The sequence below is a fragment of the Pinus tabuliformis genome, chromosome 7, assembly GCF_031772625.1.
Source record: "Pinus tabuliformis cultivar Carrire ecotype Pingquan chromosome 7, CPIR1, whole genome shotgun sequence".
Lineage (NCBI taxonomy): Eukaryota > Viridiplantae > Streptophyta > Pinopsida > Pinales > Pinaceae > Pinus > Pinus tabuliformis.
This window is the reverse complement of record NC_142293.1, coordinates 178,169,486-178,190,755: the sequence shown is the minus strand read 5'-3', so window position 1 is coordinate 178,190,755 and position 21,270 is coordinate 178,169,486. Positions and strand designations below refer to the sequence as shown.

At 39.4% G+C, this 21,270-nt stretch overlaps 1 protein-coding gene across 1 annotated transcript; it reads left to right on the top strand.

Annotated features, from left to right (window-relative positions):
• The first annotated feature begins 5,386 nt into the window (after positions 1–5,386).
• On the top strand, positions 5,387–9,558 carry LOC149246423 (uncharacterized). The gene is made up of 2 exons (XM_089441364.1): positions 5,387–6,930; positions 7,626–9,558. Exons 1-2 carry the CDS (start codon positions 5,387–5,389, stop codon positions 9,556–9,558), a joined length of 3,477 nt encoding a protein of 1,158 aa, XP_089297490.1.
• Positions 9,559–21,270: the final 11,712 nt, after the last annotated feature.

Sequence of the window (21,270 nt, the reverse complement as noted above, 5' to 3'; positions counted from 1 at the left end):
CTAGCAGCATCTGCTGGCGGCTAAGGGCCCAACCACTGGTGGATTATGCTGCTGCTGTGTATTATATCTTTCCAATTTCCGTCGTGTGATGGTTTGATTTAATTCTTATTTCTTTGAATCGTATTGCCTTACAGTTTCATGTTTTTGCAATGAGCTGTTATAATATTTTATGAAATTGTTTTATTATACAAGCTGAGATTGAATCGCATGGTTGTTCTATTCCATCATGACAGAGGTTATCATCCTTCTCAATGTATATTGTTATGATGTTCATTTCAAATGTAAAGCTTCGTTGTTCATTCCAGACCTTGATATTCATTATAAACTATTGGTTATTCGATTCCTTTAATTACAGTTTGCTGTCCATTTACTTTGTTGTTCATTTCTGTTGAATAATTGCAATAGTTTGCTTTTAAAGAGTTTTCCTAGTTTACTTTTAATGGCAACTTTAGTTCAATTTCTATTTCCTTTCAATTGCTTTAAAGCAAGATTGTCAACTGTAGAGAACATTGGTTATTGCTTCCTCATTCCCAGATTGATTGTCTTGTTCTAGTTTGATTTCAATTGCATCAATCTCTAGAGGAATGAGTTATTGCTACTATATCCTCAATTGATGTTTGCTGAGTGAATAGTTGGATTTCAGAGCATTTGAGTTTATGTTATTGTTAGATTTCTTTTTCAAGCATTCATTTACTTTGGCATTTTAAGCACTATACTGCAAAACATTACTCTTCAATAAATAGCCGCCTCAAATTGAGTACACTCTTGAAATAAAAAGTCGTCCCTGGGTTGACAATTAATGTGAAGGTAATTAGGAGTTAAAAGACACCTTTTTATCGCTCGGCATTTTGGCACCTTGTCGGGGAGAGTGTAGCCATTCTTAAAAGAGTAGTGTGCATCCGATGAGTGTCTATTAGGAAAGAATTGGGTATTAAAAACGGAAGGTAAGAACCTACGTACGGAGCATGTAAAAGCCCTGCTCCCCCGCCCGCTTTTCAACAAAACTGTTAAAGAACTTAGAGTAGATGTTTGAATTTTTGTGTAAATGACTAGGAAAAAATAGAAATTTTGAAAAATGAATCACATGATTTCACTCAAGTGGTGATGTAAGCACCACCCATTTCACTAACTAATTGACAGGAACATTGGAAGAAGGAGCTTCGAAGGAACACATGAAGAACATCTTCTGTTATGGTAAGAAATTGCCCAACATTTTTACTTTTGAATTTCCTGCTCAACTAATTCCACACCCTCACCATAATAAACCAGTACAACATGCTTACAGTGTTGAACTTCCAAATTTACCCAACCTTCCCACCCATTCTATCTCACATGTGCCATTAGAGAAAACTTACAATGAGATTCAGAATGTTTCAAATTCAAAAATTGTAGAAGCTATGTTAGAAAATGAGGTTTCTTTTAGGTTGCACCAACAAACCATTTTAAAAGCTCAAGAACTTCATGGTATGATGGGAAATCAAGAAAGTAACGGATATATTGAAGATTGGTTTCACTCCATCACGTGTTTACATCATCACTCCATACTTCAAAAATTTTTGATACCATCTTTTCAAGGGGAGTTGGCTTCTCATACCCTACTTTTTATCAACATGCATTTTTCAAATTTGGGTATGTGCATACGTAAAGCCTTATTTCTAAAATGGTTCCACTGGAAATACTCTTATACATAAACATATTCTATTCTCAAAGAAGAGTAGGATAGTGGAGAAAATAAAATAAATAAAAAAATAAAACAGACACATCTTTTTTTATTTTTATTTTTGTAAAGCTAGTTGTTTTTTGTTGCAACATGCTATGGAAATCAACATTGGTGATAATATTTTTAATGCACTTGTGTATGTAGATGAATTAAAATGGAAATAATAGTTCTACAAACACTTATATTCATTTTTATCACCAATTTGAAAAAATGCTTGAATATCACATTTTTTTTGGCTTGCGGGCTTGATGAAATTTCTGAAAAACAGTCAGGACAGTCATGTTTTGAGGGACCAAAATGCAATATTTTTAAAACCTGTTTCTATCCTAAGTAGCCCTTGATGTTTACTTTCCAACACAATTTGGATTTGAGACGAAAAAGTTCGAACCAAAACATTGACAGGGTGTCTAGCGGGCAGCTTAGGAACAGAGTTGGGACAGTCAGTTTTTGGAGGCCTAAATGAATGAATTTTTAAAACCTGTTTCTATGGTATATTTCCCTATGAATCTAGTTTACATTGCAATTGGAATCGCTCATTTTTGATATCGTATGGGGAATTTATGATCAAAATACTGACTGTCTATTGTAAATCAACACCCTTAAAACTATGTCTTTCCGGTTGTTCCTTATAGTATTTGACCTATCAATTCTTCTTGTGTTCAAAAACTATTTCTATTGGAGATAAATAAATGAATCTACTTTTATTTCCAATTTGAATCATTCGAATCCGACATCAAACGAAAAATTTATGCTTGAAGTTTCAACTGTTGGTCTAAGCTGGGTAATTGAAAATGACTCTGTTATGCAGGTTGTTCTAACTAAAATTGAAATATCATATCATTGAATTTTTAAAACCTGTTGCTACTGGAGATAAACCTTTGAATTAGCTCTCATTTGGCTTTGGAATCACTCAATTTGGACGAAAACCAAAGAAGTTGTGATCAAAACACTGCAGGTTAGCATGATTGGCCATTGCTCTCCCGCAAGTGACAAATAAATTTTACTTTGTTATTTTCTCCGTGGATTTGTTCTACAGAGTAGCTATTTGTTAGTTTTTTGCATATTTCTTGGATTAGGGGAGTTGTGTACCTCTCTTTCTCCATGATTTAATGTTTTATTGCAGGTAAACACTCGTTTTTTGCAGGTCCTAGGAGAAAAAGAATGTCAATTTATGGACGAGTGATTCTTGAAAGAAATTTTAAATAAAACAAAGGAATTTCATCCAACTAATTACCCAATGGATTCATAATAGAAGAAATGAAGAATTGATTTCCATTTGAAGATTCATGTCATGCCTTTGTTGCCAAAACATTTTTCGAATAAATCATTTTTTTGACATAACATCATAGCTATTGTAACTTAATTTATTTATTTACATACTGTTTTTAAATAAAATGTTGTTTCTTTCCTAATTTCTCTTATATTTTGTGTTTCAGGTGTTTCTTCATTCAAACTGTAACTCATCCTCAACATCAATACAGTGAACAACTAATTCATTCTTTGCGTGCTTGCATTTTATGCTTGTGCATTTTGCTGTTCCTTTTCTGAAGGGACAACATTTGTGTGCACTTTTGTTGTTTCTACTGTTCCTTTTTTGATGAAAATGACATTAACGCATAGAAATATATAAATCACACATAAAAACCAGAAAGACAATATTGACGGAAAAAGGCTGAAGCCTCATGTATTCTCTCTCACTCTCATTCTTACCGAAATAATTGAATATAATGTTACAAATAAATAGATGAGAGATAGTGTTCTTAAGATAGTGCGTGCTCCAGAAAAAATGCGCTCTGAAGCGATTCGACAGTGAACGACAAATAACCTAGCCGCCGCTACACGGACCTGCCATAGCTGCTGCAGGTTTCTCCACTGACGGCCGCCCATGGTACCAGCTGCAGGAGGGGAGAGCTCAGCCTCCCCTCCAAAGGACATGCCCCCATCTGACAACAAGCGAAAGCCTGTGACTCTGCCCTTCGCAGACACAGATCCGGAATCTGAAAAAGACCAGCAAAGGACGCAGAAAGAAAAGATGCACTCAGCTCAGAATGAAGAGGATACAGAAAGCAATGATAAGCACACCAATGCGGAACCATCTAAGACAAAAGCGACCTCAGCCACCTGTATACCAAAAGCGGCAGAATCGATCAAGGTGGAACTGCCAAGCCACCGCATCAATAGAGAAATCCAATACATGCAGGATTACGCTCTCATCGGAAAGTTTCTGGGATTCTGGCCCACAGAGAAAGCCTTACAAGGCTGGATAGCCTCAAAATGGAAGCCAAAAGGACAAGTGACGTTGCAGCTTGGCCCAAAGGGCTTCTTCACAGCCATCTTCAACTGTCTCGAAGACAAAACAAGGGTATTTGAAGGCGGCCCGTACTTCTTTAACTCCTCAGGTTTGTATCTAACGGAATGGAAGCCACGATTCAACCCGGACAAAGAAGACTTCAGCTGGGCCCCTGTATGGATAAGAATGTACTCACTTCCTGTGGAATACTGGAAAGAAGAAACGCTGGCTGACATTGGCAACAAGCTGGGGACCTTCATCAAAGTTGCAACCGAAACAAAAACACGCAAATACACCTCCTATGCCAGGATCTGCGTCAAGATGCACCTAACCAAGACCCTTGCAGACACGGTAAGTCTCTATCACGATGACTATGAATGGAAGCAGTCCTTAGATTATGAGCACATCCCTTTTCGCTGCAGAAAATGTCATGAGCACGGCCATCTCTTCCGTGACTGCCCCTTAAATGTTCAGCCCCTGGCTCCTTCCAATGAAGCATCTAAGGACCAAGATGGTTACACCAAAGTCCCCACCCGCCGCCGGCATGCCAAGAAAAACCAAGCTATTCCAGACCTAGGCCCCAAGGTGAACCCCCAGAACCGTTTCTCTGTCCTAGCCTCACAAGATTCTCCAAACCATCCCCTCTCTGAATCCCCAGATCAACCGATCCCCACCGAGCCCCTCTCCAACCGCTCCATCACCTTAATATCCTCGGACCCAGCCTCCTCCAAATCCGCAGATATACCCTCATTGGAGAAAACCAAATCTGTCTCAGATCTCGAACCCCCATTCCCTTCCAAGGGGAAAATCATGATGAATGAAAATCAAATAGCATCAGATATGGATCTTGACGCAGCACTAGCCTTGAGTCTTCATGATAATGCAGAGGAAATGGAACACAACATTCCTATTATTATGGAGGAAGACAGGGTAGATGTAAATCTGGAAGAGTTTGACATCTCTAAGCTTGACATCTCCAAACTGGAGACCGCATGCAAGCAAAAAGAGTATGACTCAATCCCCCCCTGGCAAATAGATAAACTTGAAGGAGTTCTGTCGAGAGTACATCACCATAAAAGCCTGGGCATTCAAGGAGGCAGTCACTGGGATGGAAAAAAGATCCTTAAAGAAACAAAGAAACGAGGCAGAAAAACAGACCTTCAGAGAACAATAACAGTTGGGGAAATACTTATGGATTCGGGGCTATTCCCCAAGCTGACAAAGTTCTACAAACCCAAAACTCAATCTCCATGAAGCTCATATCCTGGAATGTAAGAGGACTCAACAGTCCCTCTAAACACAGAATGATAAAAAACTTGATTATGCAAGAAAAACCAGCAGTAGTCTTTCTTCAAGAAACAAAAGGCAGTAGCACAATGATAGACAAGCTCAGCAACAAAATATGGGCAGGTAGTAGGTCAATATCAGTAGACGCTTCAGGGGCGTCAGGCGGTTTGGCCATTTTATGGAACCCGCAGATTGTTACGTTGGACAATTTCCATGCCACTCTTCATCTTATTCAAGCCACCTTCCATCTTATAGGCACCAACATTCATGGGCACCTCACCAATGTATATTTCCCACAGTCGATTCAGCAAAAATTGGACCTCCTGGATACGATCTCCCTCCTTAATGCAAATAGACTCTTCCCCTTGTGGATTGGAGGAGGCGATTTCAATATCATAAAATCAATGGAGGAAAAACAAGGGGGTAGAGTCCGGCTCGATAGCAACAGCAGTGGCTTCAAGCAATTCATACAGAACAATCAGCTCATGGACATCCCCACCTCCAATGGCATTTTTACCTGGTCCAACAAGCGCAAAGGAGCTCACCAAATTGCCTCAAGGCTGGATCGATTTTTAATTTCAGACAATGCGATCCACCTCGGAGGAGACTTCAGCACCTCAATCATTCCTCAAAGCGGCTCAGATCACTGGCCAATTCTGCTTCATTGGTCAAGACCAGGTAATGGCTGCAATCGACCCTTTCGATTTGAAGCCTTCTGGCTCACAAACAGTAAACTCAAGGATGTAGTTACTCAAGCCTGGACATCATACTCACCACCAGCGGGAGCCAAGATGTATCAGTTTCAACAAAAGTTAAAACATCTGAAACAAGTTCTAAAAATATGGAATCGCACTCATTTTGGCAACATACAGGAGAGCAGACAAAAGCTGGAGCAGCAAATGAAAGAACTTCAACAAAAATTCATTCTGGAAGGACGCACAGAAGAACAAATTCAACAGGAGCAGAGCCTTTGGAGTCAGATAGAAGAGCGCCAAAAACAAGAGGAAATTTTATGGAAGCAAAAATCTCGAATAAGCTGGCTGAAAGAAGGAGAGAAAAACACAAAATTCTTCCACAAAACTACCATACAAAGGCGCATGCACAACAAAATCACCTTTGTCAATAATCAACAGGGTGAAAGAATAGAGGTTCATGAAGAAATGGAAAAAGAATTTACAGGCTACTTCAAGGACATTCTAAAGGAACCTGAAGTCAATCGGGATGAGGCAATCCGAGCCATCACGCAGCACATTCCTAAAATTATCAATGAGGACCACAACAATCAACTACTCCAACCTGTTACACCAAAGGAAGTAGAAGAAGCCATGGCCCAACTCAAAGATGGCAAAGCTCCAGGGCCAGATGGATTTACGGCCAACTTCTTTCATGAATTTTGGGAGCTCATTAAAGTTGAAGTATGGAATCTAGTGGAAGAATCCCGCAGCATGCACTGGGTCCTCCCTGCCCTCAACTCAACTTTCATAGCCTTGGTACCAAAAGAAGCAGCCTCCAGCAAGCCTGAGAAGTACAGACCAATAGCGTTATGCAATGTGATATACAAACTCATTTCCAAGGTTATTGCAAACCGACTCAAACCGCTACTCCCAATGCTCATCTCTCCAGAACAGACGGGGTATGTCGAGGGACGGCAGATCATGGATGGAATAATTCTCTCAAATGAAGTCATACATTCTCTAAAGCTTCTCAAAAAACCAGGTATGCTTCTCAAGCTAGACCTTTTCAAAGCCTTCGACAAACTTAGCTGGAATTTTATTCATAAAATGCTCTTAGCTTTTGGTTTTAATGCAACCTGGACCAGATGGATCATGAACCTTATAACTTCTCCAAGTTTCTCTGTCTTACTGAACGGATCTCCCTCACCTCCCTTCAAACCCTCACGTGGCATTAGGCAAGGGGATCCTCTTTCGCCATTTCTCTTCGTTTTAATGGCTGAAGGATTAAGTAGGCTCCTCAAATCAGTAGTCTCCTCCCAAGCTCTCAAAGGATTAACCCTCCACGGCCGAACCCCTCAGACTCATCAACAATTCGTTGATGATACTCTGCTCTTCGGGCATCCCTCTGCAAAAGAAGCCTCCGTCTTCAAATCTCTTCTATCTCTCTTTGCTGAAGCTTCGCAAAATCCCAACTCTTTTTTTTCAATACTCCCCCCTCCACGCAAAGGAACATTGCCAGAATTTTGGGATTCACAATCTCCCACTTGCCTTCTAAATATCTAGGAGCCCCCCTCTCCGATTCAGCAATCAAGCAAGTGTCCTGGAGGTCACTTCTGGACAAACTTGAATCAAAGCTTTCCTCCTGGACTTTCAGGGCTCTAAATTTAGCTGGCAGGCTCGTCCTCATTAAATCAGTACTACAAGCAATGCCGCTCTATCTTTTCTCCATCTTGGCAGCTCCAAAAGGGGTTCTGAAGGCTATCCGCACTCTTCAACGCAACTTCCTCTGGGGATCCACTGCCCTAAATAGGAAATGGGCTCTTGTCAAATGGACAGAGGTTTGCAAGACCAAATCAGAGGGAGGGTTAGGACTCCGGGATCCGCTTCAAAGCAATAACACAATGGGAGCTAGAATATGGTGGAACTGGGTCTCCAAGCCAAACACCCCATGGGCTCAATTATGGCAAGCAAAATATGCCAGAGGCAGCTGCTGGAGCGACCTCATCAGAATTAATCCCACAGCGCAAGGTTCGCTCATCTGGAACAATGCAAAAACGCAAAGCAGCTTCATTCAAGAACATAGCTTTTGGGAAATACACTCAGGAACTGCCGCTAGATTCTGGGAGGACTCTTGGCAGCAGCTCCCTAAACTCGCAAATTTGTTCCACAAACCTCTTTGGCAGGCTCATATGAAGCAAGCAAGTATCACCCAGGTACACCAGTTCTGGCAGCCTTCTCCACATCACGATTTTCAGACATGGAAACCGGCGCAACAATGGCAAATAGATTGGCAGGGAGAAACATATACAGATATTGACCAGGAACTCAAAGAAAGGAGAATCCGCCATTCCAATCAGCAGGATAAACTACGATGGGGTTACACAACCAGGGGCACTTTCACCACTAAAGAAGCTCATCATCTGCGATATTCCAATCTCCAGGAGGAGAAAGATCAAATTTGGGAGAAAGTCTGGCACACAGGGCTATGGCCCAAGATCTCCACCTTCATATGGCTATTAAGCAAAAAGCGCATTCTCACTTGGGACAACCTAATAAAAAGAGGATTCATTGGGCCCTCCAGATGCCCAAACTGCAACATTAGTAATGAAACTATCAGTCATCTAATGGAAGAATGCCCCCTAGCGAAACAAATATGGAAGAAAGTGGAAAAATGCAATATGAGAGCAAACCCCAGACAGGCGGACGTCACGGAAAATATAAGGAACTGGGCCAAAAATCCGTTCAAATGCCAGATTCTTAACTCTCTGTGGAACATCATTCCCGGCTTCCTGTACTGGACTCTATGGAAAGAGCGCAACCATCGAATTTTCAACAACTCTTACCGATCCACGGATGATCTCTGGCTCATCCTCAAACAAAATATACAGGAAACCTTGGCCATCAGAGTCTGGAATGATACTGATATGCCCGAGACCCCGCAAGAACGCAGTATTCTGAAGGAATGGAATCTTGATCTCAAGTCCCTAGTCAAGGTAAAAACCACCCCTTGCTTCAAATCCGCCTCTCCTTCCTCCTGGTCCCCTCCTGCCTTCAACTCCTACAAGCTGAACTTCGACGGAGCTGCCAAAGGCAACCCTGGCCCTGCAGGCTTCGGCGGGGTCATTAGACAACATTCAGGAGAAGTAATACTCTTGTATTTTGGTACAATAGGCAAAAATACCAACAACGCCGCAGAGCTGGAAGGACTATGGAAAGGAATCTGTTTAGCTGAACAGTATAACCTCTCCCCCCTTGAAGTTGAAGGTGACTCGCTCATACTATTAGAGGCAGCCAAAAGAATACAAGCTGGAGCCAGAGCTGTCAAGATTGCAAAAAGTTGGAGGTTGCTAAGTCGTCTGGAATCCCTGGAGGAAAAGCTCCTCAATCCCCACAATATAACCTTCCATCATGTAAGAAGAACAGCGAACCAGGTGGCAGATCGGTTGGCAAATCAAGGAGTGACTCAGTCGATACCTTATTTCTCGGGTTCATTGGATATGGTTGAAAATGATCAACTCAAGAAAGATTGCATCTCTCTGGTGCAAAAAGACCTCCCTCTCCCGGATGCGGGTGTTAATGACGCGTGAGGGGCATGTGGCTCGTCACATGGGCAGCTGTCAGCCCGGACGAGCCACGCCACACCAGTACGCAGGCTCCTTAAATTCGCCGGAAGGTGAAGCAATGGGCTCGAAAGGTAAGGTTCGGACGCCATTTTTCGCGGAGGGTGATGTCGTTGGAATGTCCAGTCCAGTGCAGGCGCCATTCAATGCGCTGCAGCATTCGAGGAATATGGATGTTATTAAGTTTGAATCCCAAACCACTCTTCCGCATTCCTTCAAGCAATTTGAGTGGGTGTTGGCAGAGGCAGAACATTCTCTGGCCCGGTGTAAGGTTTCTCAGGGGAATTCTGTTTTGGGAGGCAATTGTTGGATGACCAGAGAACGGCTCAGGATGAGCAGCCGCAGAGGAGGTTCAAGGGGTCGTTCAGCCTCACAGAGGCCTGACATTTCGCCTTCCTCTTCAGTGGAGATCACCTCAGAGCAAAATAGGCCTCCGAGCAGGCTTGCCGGACGCAGCAATGTAAGAGGCAGCGGGGGAATTCAGGAGTGTGGTCACACGGAACACCCGGCCATTCGATACCGAATCCCCTGCACATTGGCGAACAATACCCTCATCGTTTCGGTCACCGTGGAGCATTGCAGCAATTTACGGGGGCGTCTGGAAAATCTGACGGTGCCGAGGGTTGATATGGAAGCTCCCAATGTCGACTTCAGGCGACCAATTCAGGAGGATGATGCCGGCCCTAGTGAACCTGTTCAGCGGAGCTTGCGCTCGGACGCGGAAGATTCGAAGAAGCTTAAGGGTCCAGCAATGGACGAGCCTCATACCACGGATGAAGACTAACTTTGCAGACGCTCTGTCTTCGCGGCAAGGAACGCATCTCTCTGACTATTTCATTTTGCTCACTTTGTATGTTTGTTACTGGGTTTATGTCTACCGTGTCGGTCCATATCACCACAGTGTCAGTCTACATGTCCACAGTGTTGAATTATGTATCCACCGTGTCGAATTATGTATCCACCGTGTTGAATTATGTATCCACTGTGTCAACCCATATGTCCACCATGTTATTTCTAAATGTCGGATATGTCAGAAGGAAGGTAAACTGGTCTCTCTCAGTGCCAGTTTTGCTATGATTGGTAATTCATGGGGAAAATCTCTCTGAAGGAACAGGGCCTCGGCCCAGATGTAAATTTTTGCTGTAATTTTGGCATTTTTGTAATATAATTAGCTCAGTTTTATCGAGAAAAAAAATATAGTGCGTGCTATCTTAGACACCTTTGGTTGAGATAATTTCTCCTTTGGTTGAGATAATTTCTCACCAGACACACCAATATAGGAGTTACCTAAACTAACTCCTATCTTAGAGGAACAACCCAAGAGTTAGGCACAAATTCCTAACTTGGAATATTTAATTAATTAATTTATTTTGGATTTATTATTGTTTTATGAGAGAGTCTAACATTCCCCCCCTCAATGATAAATCCAAAAACGAGAACCATCTTCCAAGTTCTCATGTTGATCCTCAAAAACATTACCTGAAAAAACCGCCAAAACTGGATGCTGGAAAAAACTCAAATTTGAAGAGAACATGAATCAGCTGCATGCTTGATTCATCTCTGAAGGACGCTTGACAACTCCATCATGTGCCAAGCCGCAAAAGGATCCAACTGTCCTTTGCTTGAAAACAGCATCCGGTGTCCACTGACACAATTTGATGATGATTGCCCACTAGCTGAAGATGTCGAAAAACAACTCAATGTTGCTTTTGCGAGGATGAAAGCTGCTCACTGCTGCTTTGGCTGTCGATCGCCCAATGGCGAATTTGCTGACGCTCACTGCTGATGACAAACGCCCACTGGCTGATGAAGATGCCCACTGGCTACTTTGCTGATGTTGTCGAGACTTTCAGTCTGACAACCACTTGTCAATTTCATTGACATTTTCCCCCCTTTGTCAGTTGAAAGGAGAGACAATCTTCTCCAAAATATATTTGAACTCCCCCCCTTCAGGTGTAGGAGAGTTTCACTGTCGTACTCCCTCATTCAACAGTATGAGAGTACCATCATCGATTCACTGCTCGCTGCACTATGTGTGAATGTAGTCGGTTGTAGAACTGAGACAACCGTTTGACTGTGGATGACCATTCCCAAGGATCAATCCATTCATAATGTATCTTCAATCTGCTTGATTTTTGTTGGTTGCGACATTTTTCTGAGGAATGATTGTGCTTGCCACAATGGCAACACGGATGGAGATCAAAACACTGATCTTCCATATGACCGGCTCTTTGACAATGAGAGCATTTCGGTTGAACATGAACTTCAGGTTGCATGCAATTCTGTTTGACTGCAACTTTCTCAGAACCTGCTGAGGTGAGTGGTTCAAGAAATCCTGCACTCACAAACTTAATTGGCTTGGAATAATTTGGGATTTGTAAGTTGGTGTCATCAGTGACATATCCCAAGCCTCGTTTATTCTTGTTATTTTGAATTTCTTCCCAAGGCTTGATGATGGGTTTGGAAGAAATTGGAATTTGATCATTAACAACTTTGACACTTGAAGTTGTTGGGATGAATGACTTATCATCTGGATGGTTTAAAGACTTGAAAGTATCACTCTTTTCTTGCAATTCATTCCTTTGAAGTTGGGACTCAAGTTGAAGAAACTCAATGGTTTCATGCGTTTGCTGTAGATGCCGTGAAATATTAGCAAGAGTTTCTTTGCTGGCGTGCACCATGTCTTCATCACTGGAGATGATCAAACTGTGAAGAATGTTTAACAACTGGATATGCTGCGCCATCTGAACTTGCTCACTTGAAATCAGGCTCTCTTGTTGAAGATGTCGTGCTTTGAACTGTTGCACTTGATTTTGTTACTTGGATGACAGGCTCGCTTGCTTGAATGGCACGCTCGCTTGATTTGTTGCTTATTGTACCGGCTGAGAACACTTGCTAGAAATTTCTGGAATTCACGCTCGCTTGCAGGAGATGTGAACTTGTTTCTTATTTGCTTTAGAATGAAAATTCGTGCATTCAATAGAGTCTGCTTAAAAGAAGGGTGTCGAACACTGTCGAAAATGCACCCAAAAAAGCTTACAATGGGTTTAATGACTCACAGAAAACAAGGAATTCACTTGTCTTAATTTGACTAAGTTGAAGAGAATGAACGTGCTTGACTTATGAACAAATCAAAACGTGGGTGTCGGTTTCAACCGAGAATGCACCCGTACAATTCAATTGGAATTTGATTCACAAGTTCTTAAATTTGTTTGCAATAATGTTGATGTAGACTTTGCTTTGAAACACTGAAGTTTACAAATTCATTAACTTGATTGAATTTGCTTGTTGAAGTAGAATGTCGATGTTGAAAACTTTGATGAGTTGTTGTATGTGTGGAGCTTAATTATCCTTCCTTGCAATTATTTCGATATAGGTGTTGTACTTGCTCTTTGTATTTTATGTGTGCATGAAATGAGATCATTTATGTGTCAAAACTAGACACAAATCATAAGCAAAAAACATGAAGTATGCACCATCATCAACACACTCTTCGTGTACCTAAGATCCCCTTATTCAATTTCGGGCGGATCTAGGACACATCAACACCAAAAAATGATATCTTTATTAATCATGAAGTACATCTGAAGCAATGATAATGCCAAGCTGACAAATGCTTAAAACAACTCGCCTTCAAAATTTGAATGGATAATGACACGACAATACTTTGAATTACAACTTTCCCTTATCACTCCAAATACAAAATCCCTTATATCTCCACAAAATATTTTCCAAATTTACAAAATGTAATGCACCTTATCCACTCATCTTATTTCTTATGTCACTCCTTATATCTCCCCAAAGCACTCCAAAAAAAACATTTTTACACATTAAACAGGATACCTCATTACAAAAATTTGAAAAATATCATCCACTCCTTATCTCTCCAAAAAGCACTTTAACTAAGTCATGCCCTCTTAAAACTCAAACATAATAAAATCTCCACTAACTCTAACCCATTAAAGTTCATGAAACATTAAGGGTTAAACATCATTCTCACCCCACTCATTCTCTCACATTCCACTTACTATCTCTCATCATATATTAAAAATTACCACGCTTCATTACAAAATATACTCCTTTTTTTAGGTCCATAAAACACTTTAATGGTTTTAAAGTCACTTTATCAAAAGTAAATTACGGTTGTATTTGTTTAAACTTTACATTCATCCATGTAATTCCAGCACGTACCTTTTCAACAGCATGCACATGATCGCAGTCTTATGCACGATATTTGAAGTGAGCCTTTTAACTCTAGCGCTTCGATGATTTATGACCTTTCCAGCGTTCCAAGTTTTGAGTTTCTTTAACGATTTTTCCGATATGTTCTGAAATTCCTTTTTGCTGCCATATGGAAGGAATCGTTATACCACCATTCAGCTAGAGGAAACCACTTGACCCATTGTGTCTATTTATCATATATAAAGCAACGAATATACACTTCCAAACATTTGTTCACTATCACAGTTTTCCCATCAGATTCAAGATGGTAAGATGAGCTATGAGCTAATTGAGTACCCAAATATTCTACCTCTTATACTCCAAATAAACAATTGCAGCTTTTTCCATATAATTGTTTGTCCTCTAATATTTTGAGCACCCTGTCAACCCATTGAACATGATCCTCACAAGACTTTATGTAGATTAGTATATTATCAAGAAATACTAAGACACATTTTCTAAGTAAGGGTTTGAAAATGGAATTCATCAAACCTTGAAATGTATAAGGTGCATTGGTAAGGCCAAAAGGCATGAACAAATCATAATGACTCTCATGAGTGTTGGGCCGTTAATATACCATTATTATTGTCACCTTTGAACGCTTGTTCCACCCATTTCTACCATTCTTCATCACGTCATTTATCATAATTTATCATATAATTCTATTTTACAATGATTTATGCTCTTATGTAAAAATATTATTTATTCTACTTTATTTCTAATAAATTGATGATTATGCATGATTTTATCAATGAAAGTTTAATAAATTGGTTATAACAGTCGCCCACTGACAGGAAAAACGTGACAGCGATAAAAATGAAATTAACGCAGAAAAATATATAAATAACTTCCTGCTTTCGATCTCGGACCGGAGCTTCAAGAGCCCCTCGGTAAGCGAGTGATGGAAGACCCTGTGCTATACAGTGACCAGATGGGGGCCAACGTGAGCAAGAACGTGGCCGTGGGAACTTGGGCAAATCCCTCGACCGTCTCTCAATTCAATCGATTATTAGTAGCGCCCTGACGCGCCCTCGTCACCCCTTGCGCCTCGATATATAAATAACAGATAAATATCAGACAAATATATAAATAACAGATAAATATCAGACATTTTATCGGCCTTCAAATCTCTGATAAGAAATAATGGCTCCCGTCAAGAGGATCGAACCAGAGAAAACGAAGGCAAGCCGAAGCGCCGGAAAGTAGCGTGCGCCATAGACACAAGAATTGAAGCAAATGACTGCATATCACTTCATCTTGTGAGCACCCCAGAGGAAATGCGAGATTCAGAGGGAGTGGAGGATCAAAGCTTATCATTCAACCCAGAATATATGCAACATTTTGTTGGGGAACATGGGAAGATCTATGGCTACAAAGGCCTGAAAATTGATGTGTGGCTGAACGCCCTCTCATTTCATGCCTATGTGGATATCCAGTATGAGTGCAAAGTTGAGGAAGGAAAGAGTGAGAAATAAGCAACAGACTTGACAGATCTTATGAAGAGAATATTTGGACGTGGCTTGGTGGAAGATCGTAATGCCTTTATCCAGAGTTTTTCAAGTAACAGTCAATCTATCGAAAGTATGATCCATAATGAAGGTGAGCTTACAGCAACACGTGAAATTTTGACTGATAAGGGTCTATCTGCGCAAGGAGATTCAGAGAGATTGGGAGTCTCGTCCGAGATATTCCGCCTTGAATTGAGCGATCCACAGATACGAAAATGGCATGCACGCTTGGAATTACGCTTGGAACCATCCGAGTTCCTGCAATCCAACTCCAAACTCCACCCGAGCTTGGCTTCTGTGTAGCACGTGCAGCAGCTTCATCCACTGCAGACTTTTCACGTCGAAGCAACTCTACCTCCTACTGTAAACCTTCAATTGACACCGAATCTCGGCAGATCGCCACAACCATGCTTCTTTTCCAGCAAAGCGCTCAATAAATCCACGGTGGAGCTATGGCTCACAACACACGCCTCTCACAACAAACCAGCTAAACTGGCTCTGATACCACATGATGAAGAATGAGATTAACTCACACAAATTACAGAAAAATACATATATCACATATAAAACATTTTTCAAAAGGACAACATTTTCGTTTTGTTGTTCCTTTTCCAAAGGAACAACACCTTTTGGGTCAACAATTCAATTTTTTGTTCCTTTTTCACTTTCATTTTGCTGTTCTTTTTTCACGATTCATTTTGCTGTTCATTTTCCACGGTTCATTTTGCCGTTCCTTTTCCACGGTTCATTTTGTCGTTCCTTTTCCACGGTTCATTTTGCTGTTCTTTTTTCGCGGTTCATTTTGCTGTTCCTTTTCCAAAGGAACGACACTTGCGTTTTTGCTATTCCTTTTCCAAAGGAACGACACTTTTCATTTTTGTTGTTCCTTTTCCAAAGGAACGACACTTGTGTTTTTGATGTTCCTTTTCCAAAGGAACGACACTTTTCATTTTTGCTGTTCCTTTTCCAAATTTGTTGTTCGTTTTCCAAAGGAACGACACTTTTCATTTTTGTTGTTCATTTTCCAAAGGAACGACACTTTTTGTTTTTGCTGTTCCTTTTCCAAAGGAACAACACTTGTGTTTTTGTTGTTCCTTTTCCAAAGGAACAACACTTTTCATTTTTTCTGTTCCTTTTCTAAAGGAACGACACCTTTTAGTTTTTGTTGTTCCTTTTTCCAAAGGAACGACATTTGCATTTTCACACTTTTTTATGTGTATTTTTGCTTTTTGGTGTGCATTTTCTTTGCTGTTCCCTACACGGAACACCACTTTTTGAGTGTTTTTGCTATTCCTTCAAAGAAACAACACTTTGGAAGTATTTTTGAGAGCAACCCTTTCTTCCTCTTGTGGGATTATTCCTAGTTCATCTCAACCACATTTTACTCATTCCCTTTCATGCATGAAGTACACTACTTTTATGAGGACAAGAATTATGGATTCTATTGAAGCGAGTTAATATCATTCACGTTATGATCTTTAACAGGACAACTCCTTGATGATAGCTTATTTTCAAAATGGACACAATTATTTATATACTACTTTACTACATTGTTTTCTGTTGTACATGATACTGATTGATCATCTTAATACCATGTTGGTTCCACCCTTCCTGGTTATAATCTTCTCTGTCTGTAATAAATGAGATTATGGGTATATTTTTTCTATTGACATGTTCAACTTCTTCCACCATCCCTGCTCTTAAGGAGTACTGAGCCTCCCTCTTTTTTATCATAAAAATGTGTAATAACAACAAAATTTTGTTCACATATGGAGGATAGGGGGTCTCATTACGAGCCAGCCTACCATGTTCATAAGGCTGTAACAAAGTGACATTCCCATTATGGCCACCACACCAGGGTTATGATCCATTGGATAGCCAAATTATCCTTGGAACAGGAGGTCTCATCACGAGCTGTCCTGATCACTTTTGCTACATTCTAGTCAATGGCAGTGTGGTTATCTGGTTACCACGGCAGCACACTGATCTCTTTTGTAGAACAACACTGGAACTCTCCATTTATAAATTAAGGATCCTGGCTCATATGGGTTAAAAAGCAACCCTACCGAGGCTATGGACGCCTGCTGGTAGCAGAGGCTCTGCTTATGGTATTGAAGTTATATTTTATCGTCAATTATCACTATAATACCCTTTTCTTATTTTTTCTTTTTATCGGAGAAGTTATTTCCTTAATTTTTTTTTCCCTATTTTGAACCTTTACAAATGAGAAATTGTTTTCTGATCAATCACATCATTTTTCAACTAGAATACCATCAATAAAGCATCTTTTTGGCGTATTGTCATTCCTTTTCTCTTTTTCATAACTTATCATCAATCCAAAGCGTCCTATCTCTTATTCATAACTAGCTTTATACACTCTACTCTCATTATAACCATAACTCCCATTGTCCTATCATTGATATGTGTACTCTGCTTCATTTACTGTTGTATTGTTCATTCCCTTGATTTGTCATCAACACAACACCTTTCATATGCTTTATGGTCATGGGATCCCTTTTCCAATTGGAGGGGGGAATGTATGCATTATGGGATTGCATGCGATATGATTACTGCACTCTGTCATTACTTCTTGATTTGACAACATATTAGTATTGCATGTATACATAATTTTTTCTAATTGAAATTTTGCATGCATCTTATCTGTTGCTATTCAAAGCTAACACTGTGGATTCAAGAACATTGTATGCAAAATAGTGCTTTGTTTACAGGAGAACAACAAGTATGGGCAGAATTCTATTCACAGCATGACCACACTATTGCAACTAACAGAAGAGGCTCGAGCAGCTCGTGAACGTGAAAAATTCTTCAGACATGATGTGCTTACCTGGATTCCACCTTTTGCATCACTTTCAGCACCAACTCTGCCTACATCAGCTTCAAAAACTGCCAGTCCATATATGTCATTCCACATATTTCTTTTTGGAGGTAAAACTTGAGATAAAATAGCATAATTTTCTAATTTATTACGAATTTAGGAAAATTTAATGAAAATCCATTTTGAGCATTATTTATCATCCTTCATTCCACATCTTTACCACTTCCCACATTTTTCAACGGCATATCATCTTTCAGTTTGGGGGAGTGTTCCTTTAATTCATTTTTTTTTTCTTATGACCATGTCATTCATATTCTTTATCATCCATTGCTATTATTATTCCTTCTCAACACCTCCCTTATTCCATGTTGTTTTACACCAGGCATAGACTTCAACAACTGGTAGCAACCACCTCTATTTGTCTTCTAGCATTGCATGAAGACATGCTAATTATTCAGAGAGGGGGACGAATTGCTACGCATGATGGATGTTTTCTACTTTCTTCCTCATTTAAGGCATACAATTTCATTTTTACACAATGCAGAAATTGATTTCCATAATACTTTTAAAACTATGAACTCAATTCTTGTGATTTCTGGATAATACAGATGTATCATTAAAATACACATACCCAGATAATTTCAAGATAAATTGGTTCATTCAGAAACCATGCACTCTCACCTACACCCATTTTGTTTATATTTCATGATCTGTGCATCAAAACGATATGATTTTTTGATCATAGAGACATTCATATATTACAAATTTACTTGCAACATTTCAACAAAAGCTGGTTTGTTGTTTTTGGGAAAATGGTTAATGAAGTTTGCTGTTATCTATATCATATTTTGTTGCAAATTCATACATATAGTTGAATGTCAATGTAAAAATTGTTATTCCTTCATCAAGATTGCTAAAATTGAATATTCATTAATTAAGGAAGAATTCATTTGTTCTATCCATTTCATGAGCTAGGATGAACAAATTTTTATTGCTTGGTTAACACATGGGTTTTGTCTTTGGGTTGCATGAGGACATGCAACATATTGAGTGTGGGGGTATGTTGGGCTATTAATATACCATTATTATTGTCACCTTTGAACGCTTATTCTACCCATTTCTACCATTCTTCATCACGTCATTTATCATAATTTATCATATAATACAATGATTTATGCTCTTATGTAAAAATATTATTTATTCTCCTTTATTTCTAATAAATTGATGATTATGCATGATTTTATCAATGAAAGTTTAATAAATTGGTTATAACATTATTCACCATTTTTAGTCTCCAAGATAATTTCCAGATTGAAGATTTGATCATTAAAAGTGCCAACTCAGAAATGCGCTGGAATAAGAAGTGACAGTTTTTTCGGTTGAGATTCGGAGCAAATGAAGATGAATCTGGAAAATCTAGAACATGGGTTTTGTCCAGAACGGACCAAACTAACTTTTTTAAAGAACGGTTTGCTCAAATTCAGCTTGTATTGAGAGAAACGCAGGGTTCTTTGAGCACAATTTTCTCAGATTCGCTGTGTAGCCGTTTTCCAAATCTCAGTTGCAAAGCCATATTCGCCTTGCTCTTGTTGAAAGATGGATGGAAATATATCTTCTTGTTGGTCAATTGGTTGGAAACAATCTAATTTTGTAAGAGAAATCATGTTGTAATTATCTCTGTTGTAACTTCTCTCTGATCTCTCTCTATTTAAATGAAAACAAAGATCTGAGAGGGGGATGGAAAAATGATGGGGAATTGAGGATTCAGAATTAGAGATTCAAGAATGATGATGGGATAGGATAGAATAGGAGGAAAGGAGATTGTTGCATTTCTACTGTAATTCTCAAAGCTTTAGCTGTTGTAATAATTTCACAGTTTGATGATGAATAAATAAAATGGTTGTTGTTCACTCTTCTCATCTGAAGTAGCCTAGCAGCATCCGCTGGCAGCTAAGGGCCCAGCCATTGGTGGATTACGCTGCTACTGTGATGGTTTGACTTAATTCTTATTTCTTTGAATTGTATTGCCTTATAGTTTCATGTTTTTGCAGTGAGCTCTTATAATATTTTATGAAATTGTTTTATTGCACAAGCTGAGATTGAATCGTGTGGATGTTCTTTTCCATCATGACAGAGGTTATCATCCTTCTCAATGTATATTGTTATGTTGTTCATTTCAAATTTAAACCTTCGTTGTTCATTCCAAACCTTGATATTCATTATAGACTGTTGGTTATTCGATTCCTTTAATTACAGTTTACTTTCCATTTACTTTGTTGTTCATTTCTGTTGATTAATTACAATAGTTTTCTTTTAAAGAGTTTTCCTAGTTTACTTTCAATGGAAGCTTTAGTTCAATTTCTATTTCCTTTTAATTGCTTTAAAGCAGGACTGTCAACTGTAGAGAACATTGGTTATTGCTTCCTCATTCCCAGATTGATTGTCTTGTTCTAGTTTGATTTCAATTGCATCAATCTCTAGAGGAATGAGTTATTGCTAATGTATCCTCAATTGATGTTTGTTGAGAGAATAGTTGGATTTCAGAGCATTTGAATTTATATTGTTGTTAGATTTCTTTTTCAAGCATTCATTTACTTTTGGATTTTAAGCACTATACTTCAAAACATTACTCTTGAATAAATAGCCGCCTCAGACTGAGTACACTCTTGAAATAAAAAGTCATCCCTGGGTTGACAATTAATGTGAAGGTAATTAGGAGTTAAAAAGACACCTTTTTATCACTCGACAATGAGTTCTAAATGTTGTTTTTGGAAGGTACTCAATCTTCATTCTGATTTGATGATATCCTGAACAAAGATCCAACTTGGTGAAGTAAATTTTTCCATGTAATTCATCCAATAATTCATCAATGACAGGAATGGGAAATTTATCTTTAATAGTAAGCTTGTTGAGCTTCCTATAATCCAGACACATGCGCCACGATCCATCGTTCTTGTGTACCAATACCACTAGAGTAGAGAAATAACTTTGACTAGGTTGAATTATACCAACCTTTAGCATTTCTGCAACCATATGTTCAATTTCACTCTTTTGGATATATGGATATTTGTAAGGCCTGATGTTTAGGGGAACACTTCCTAGAATCAAATGAAT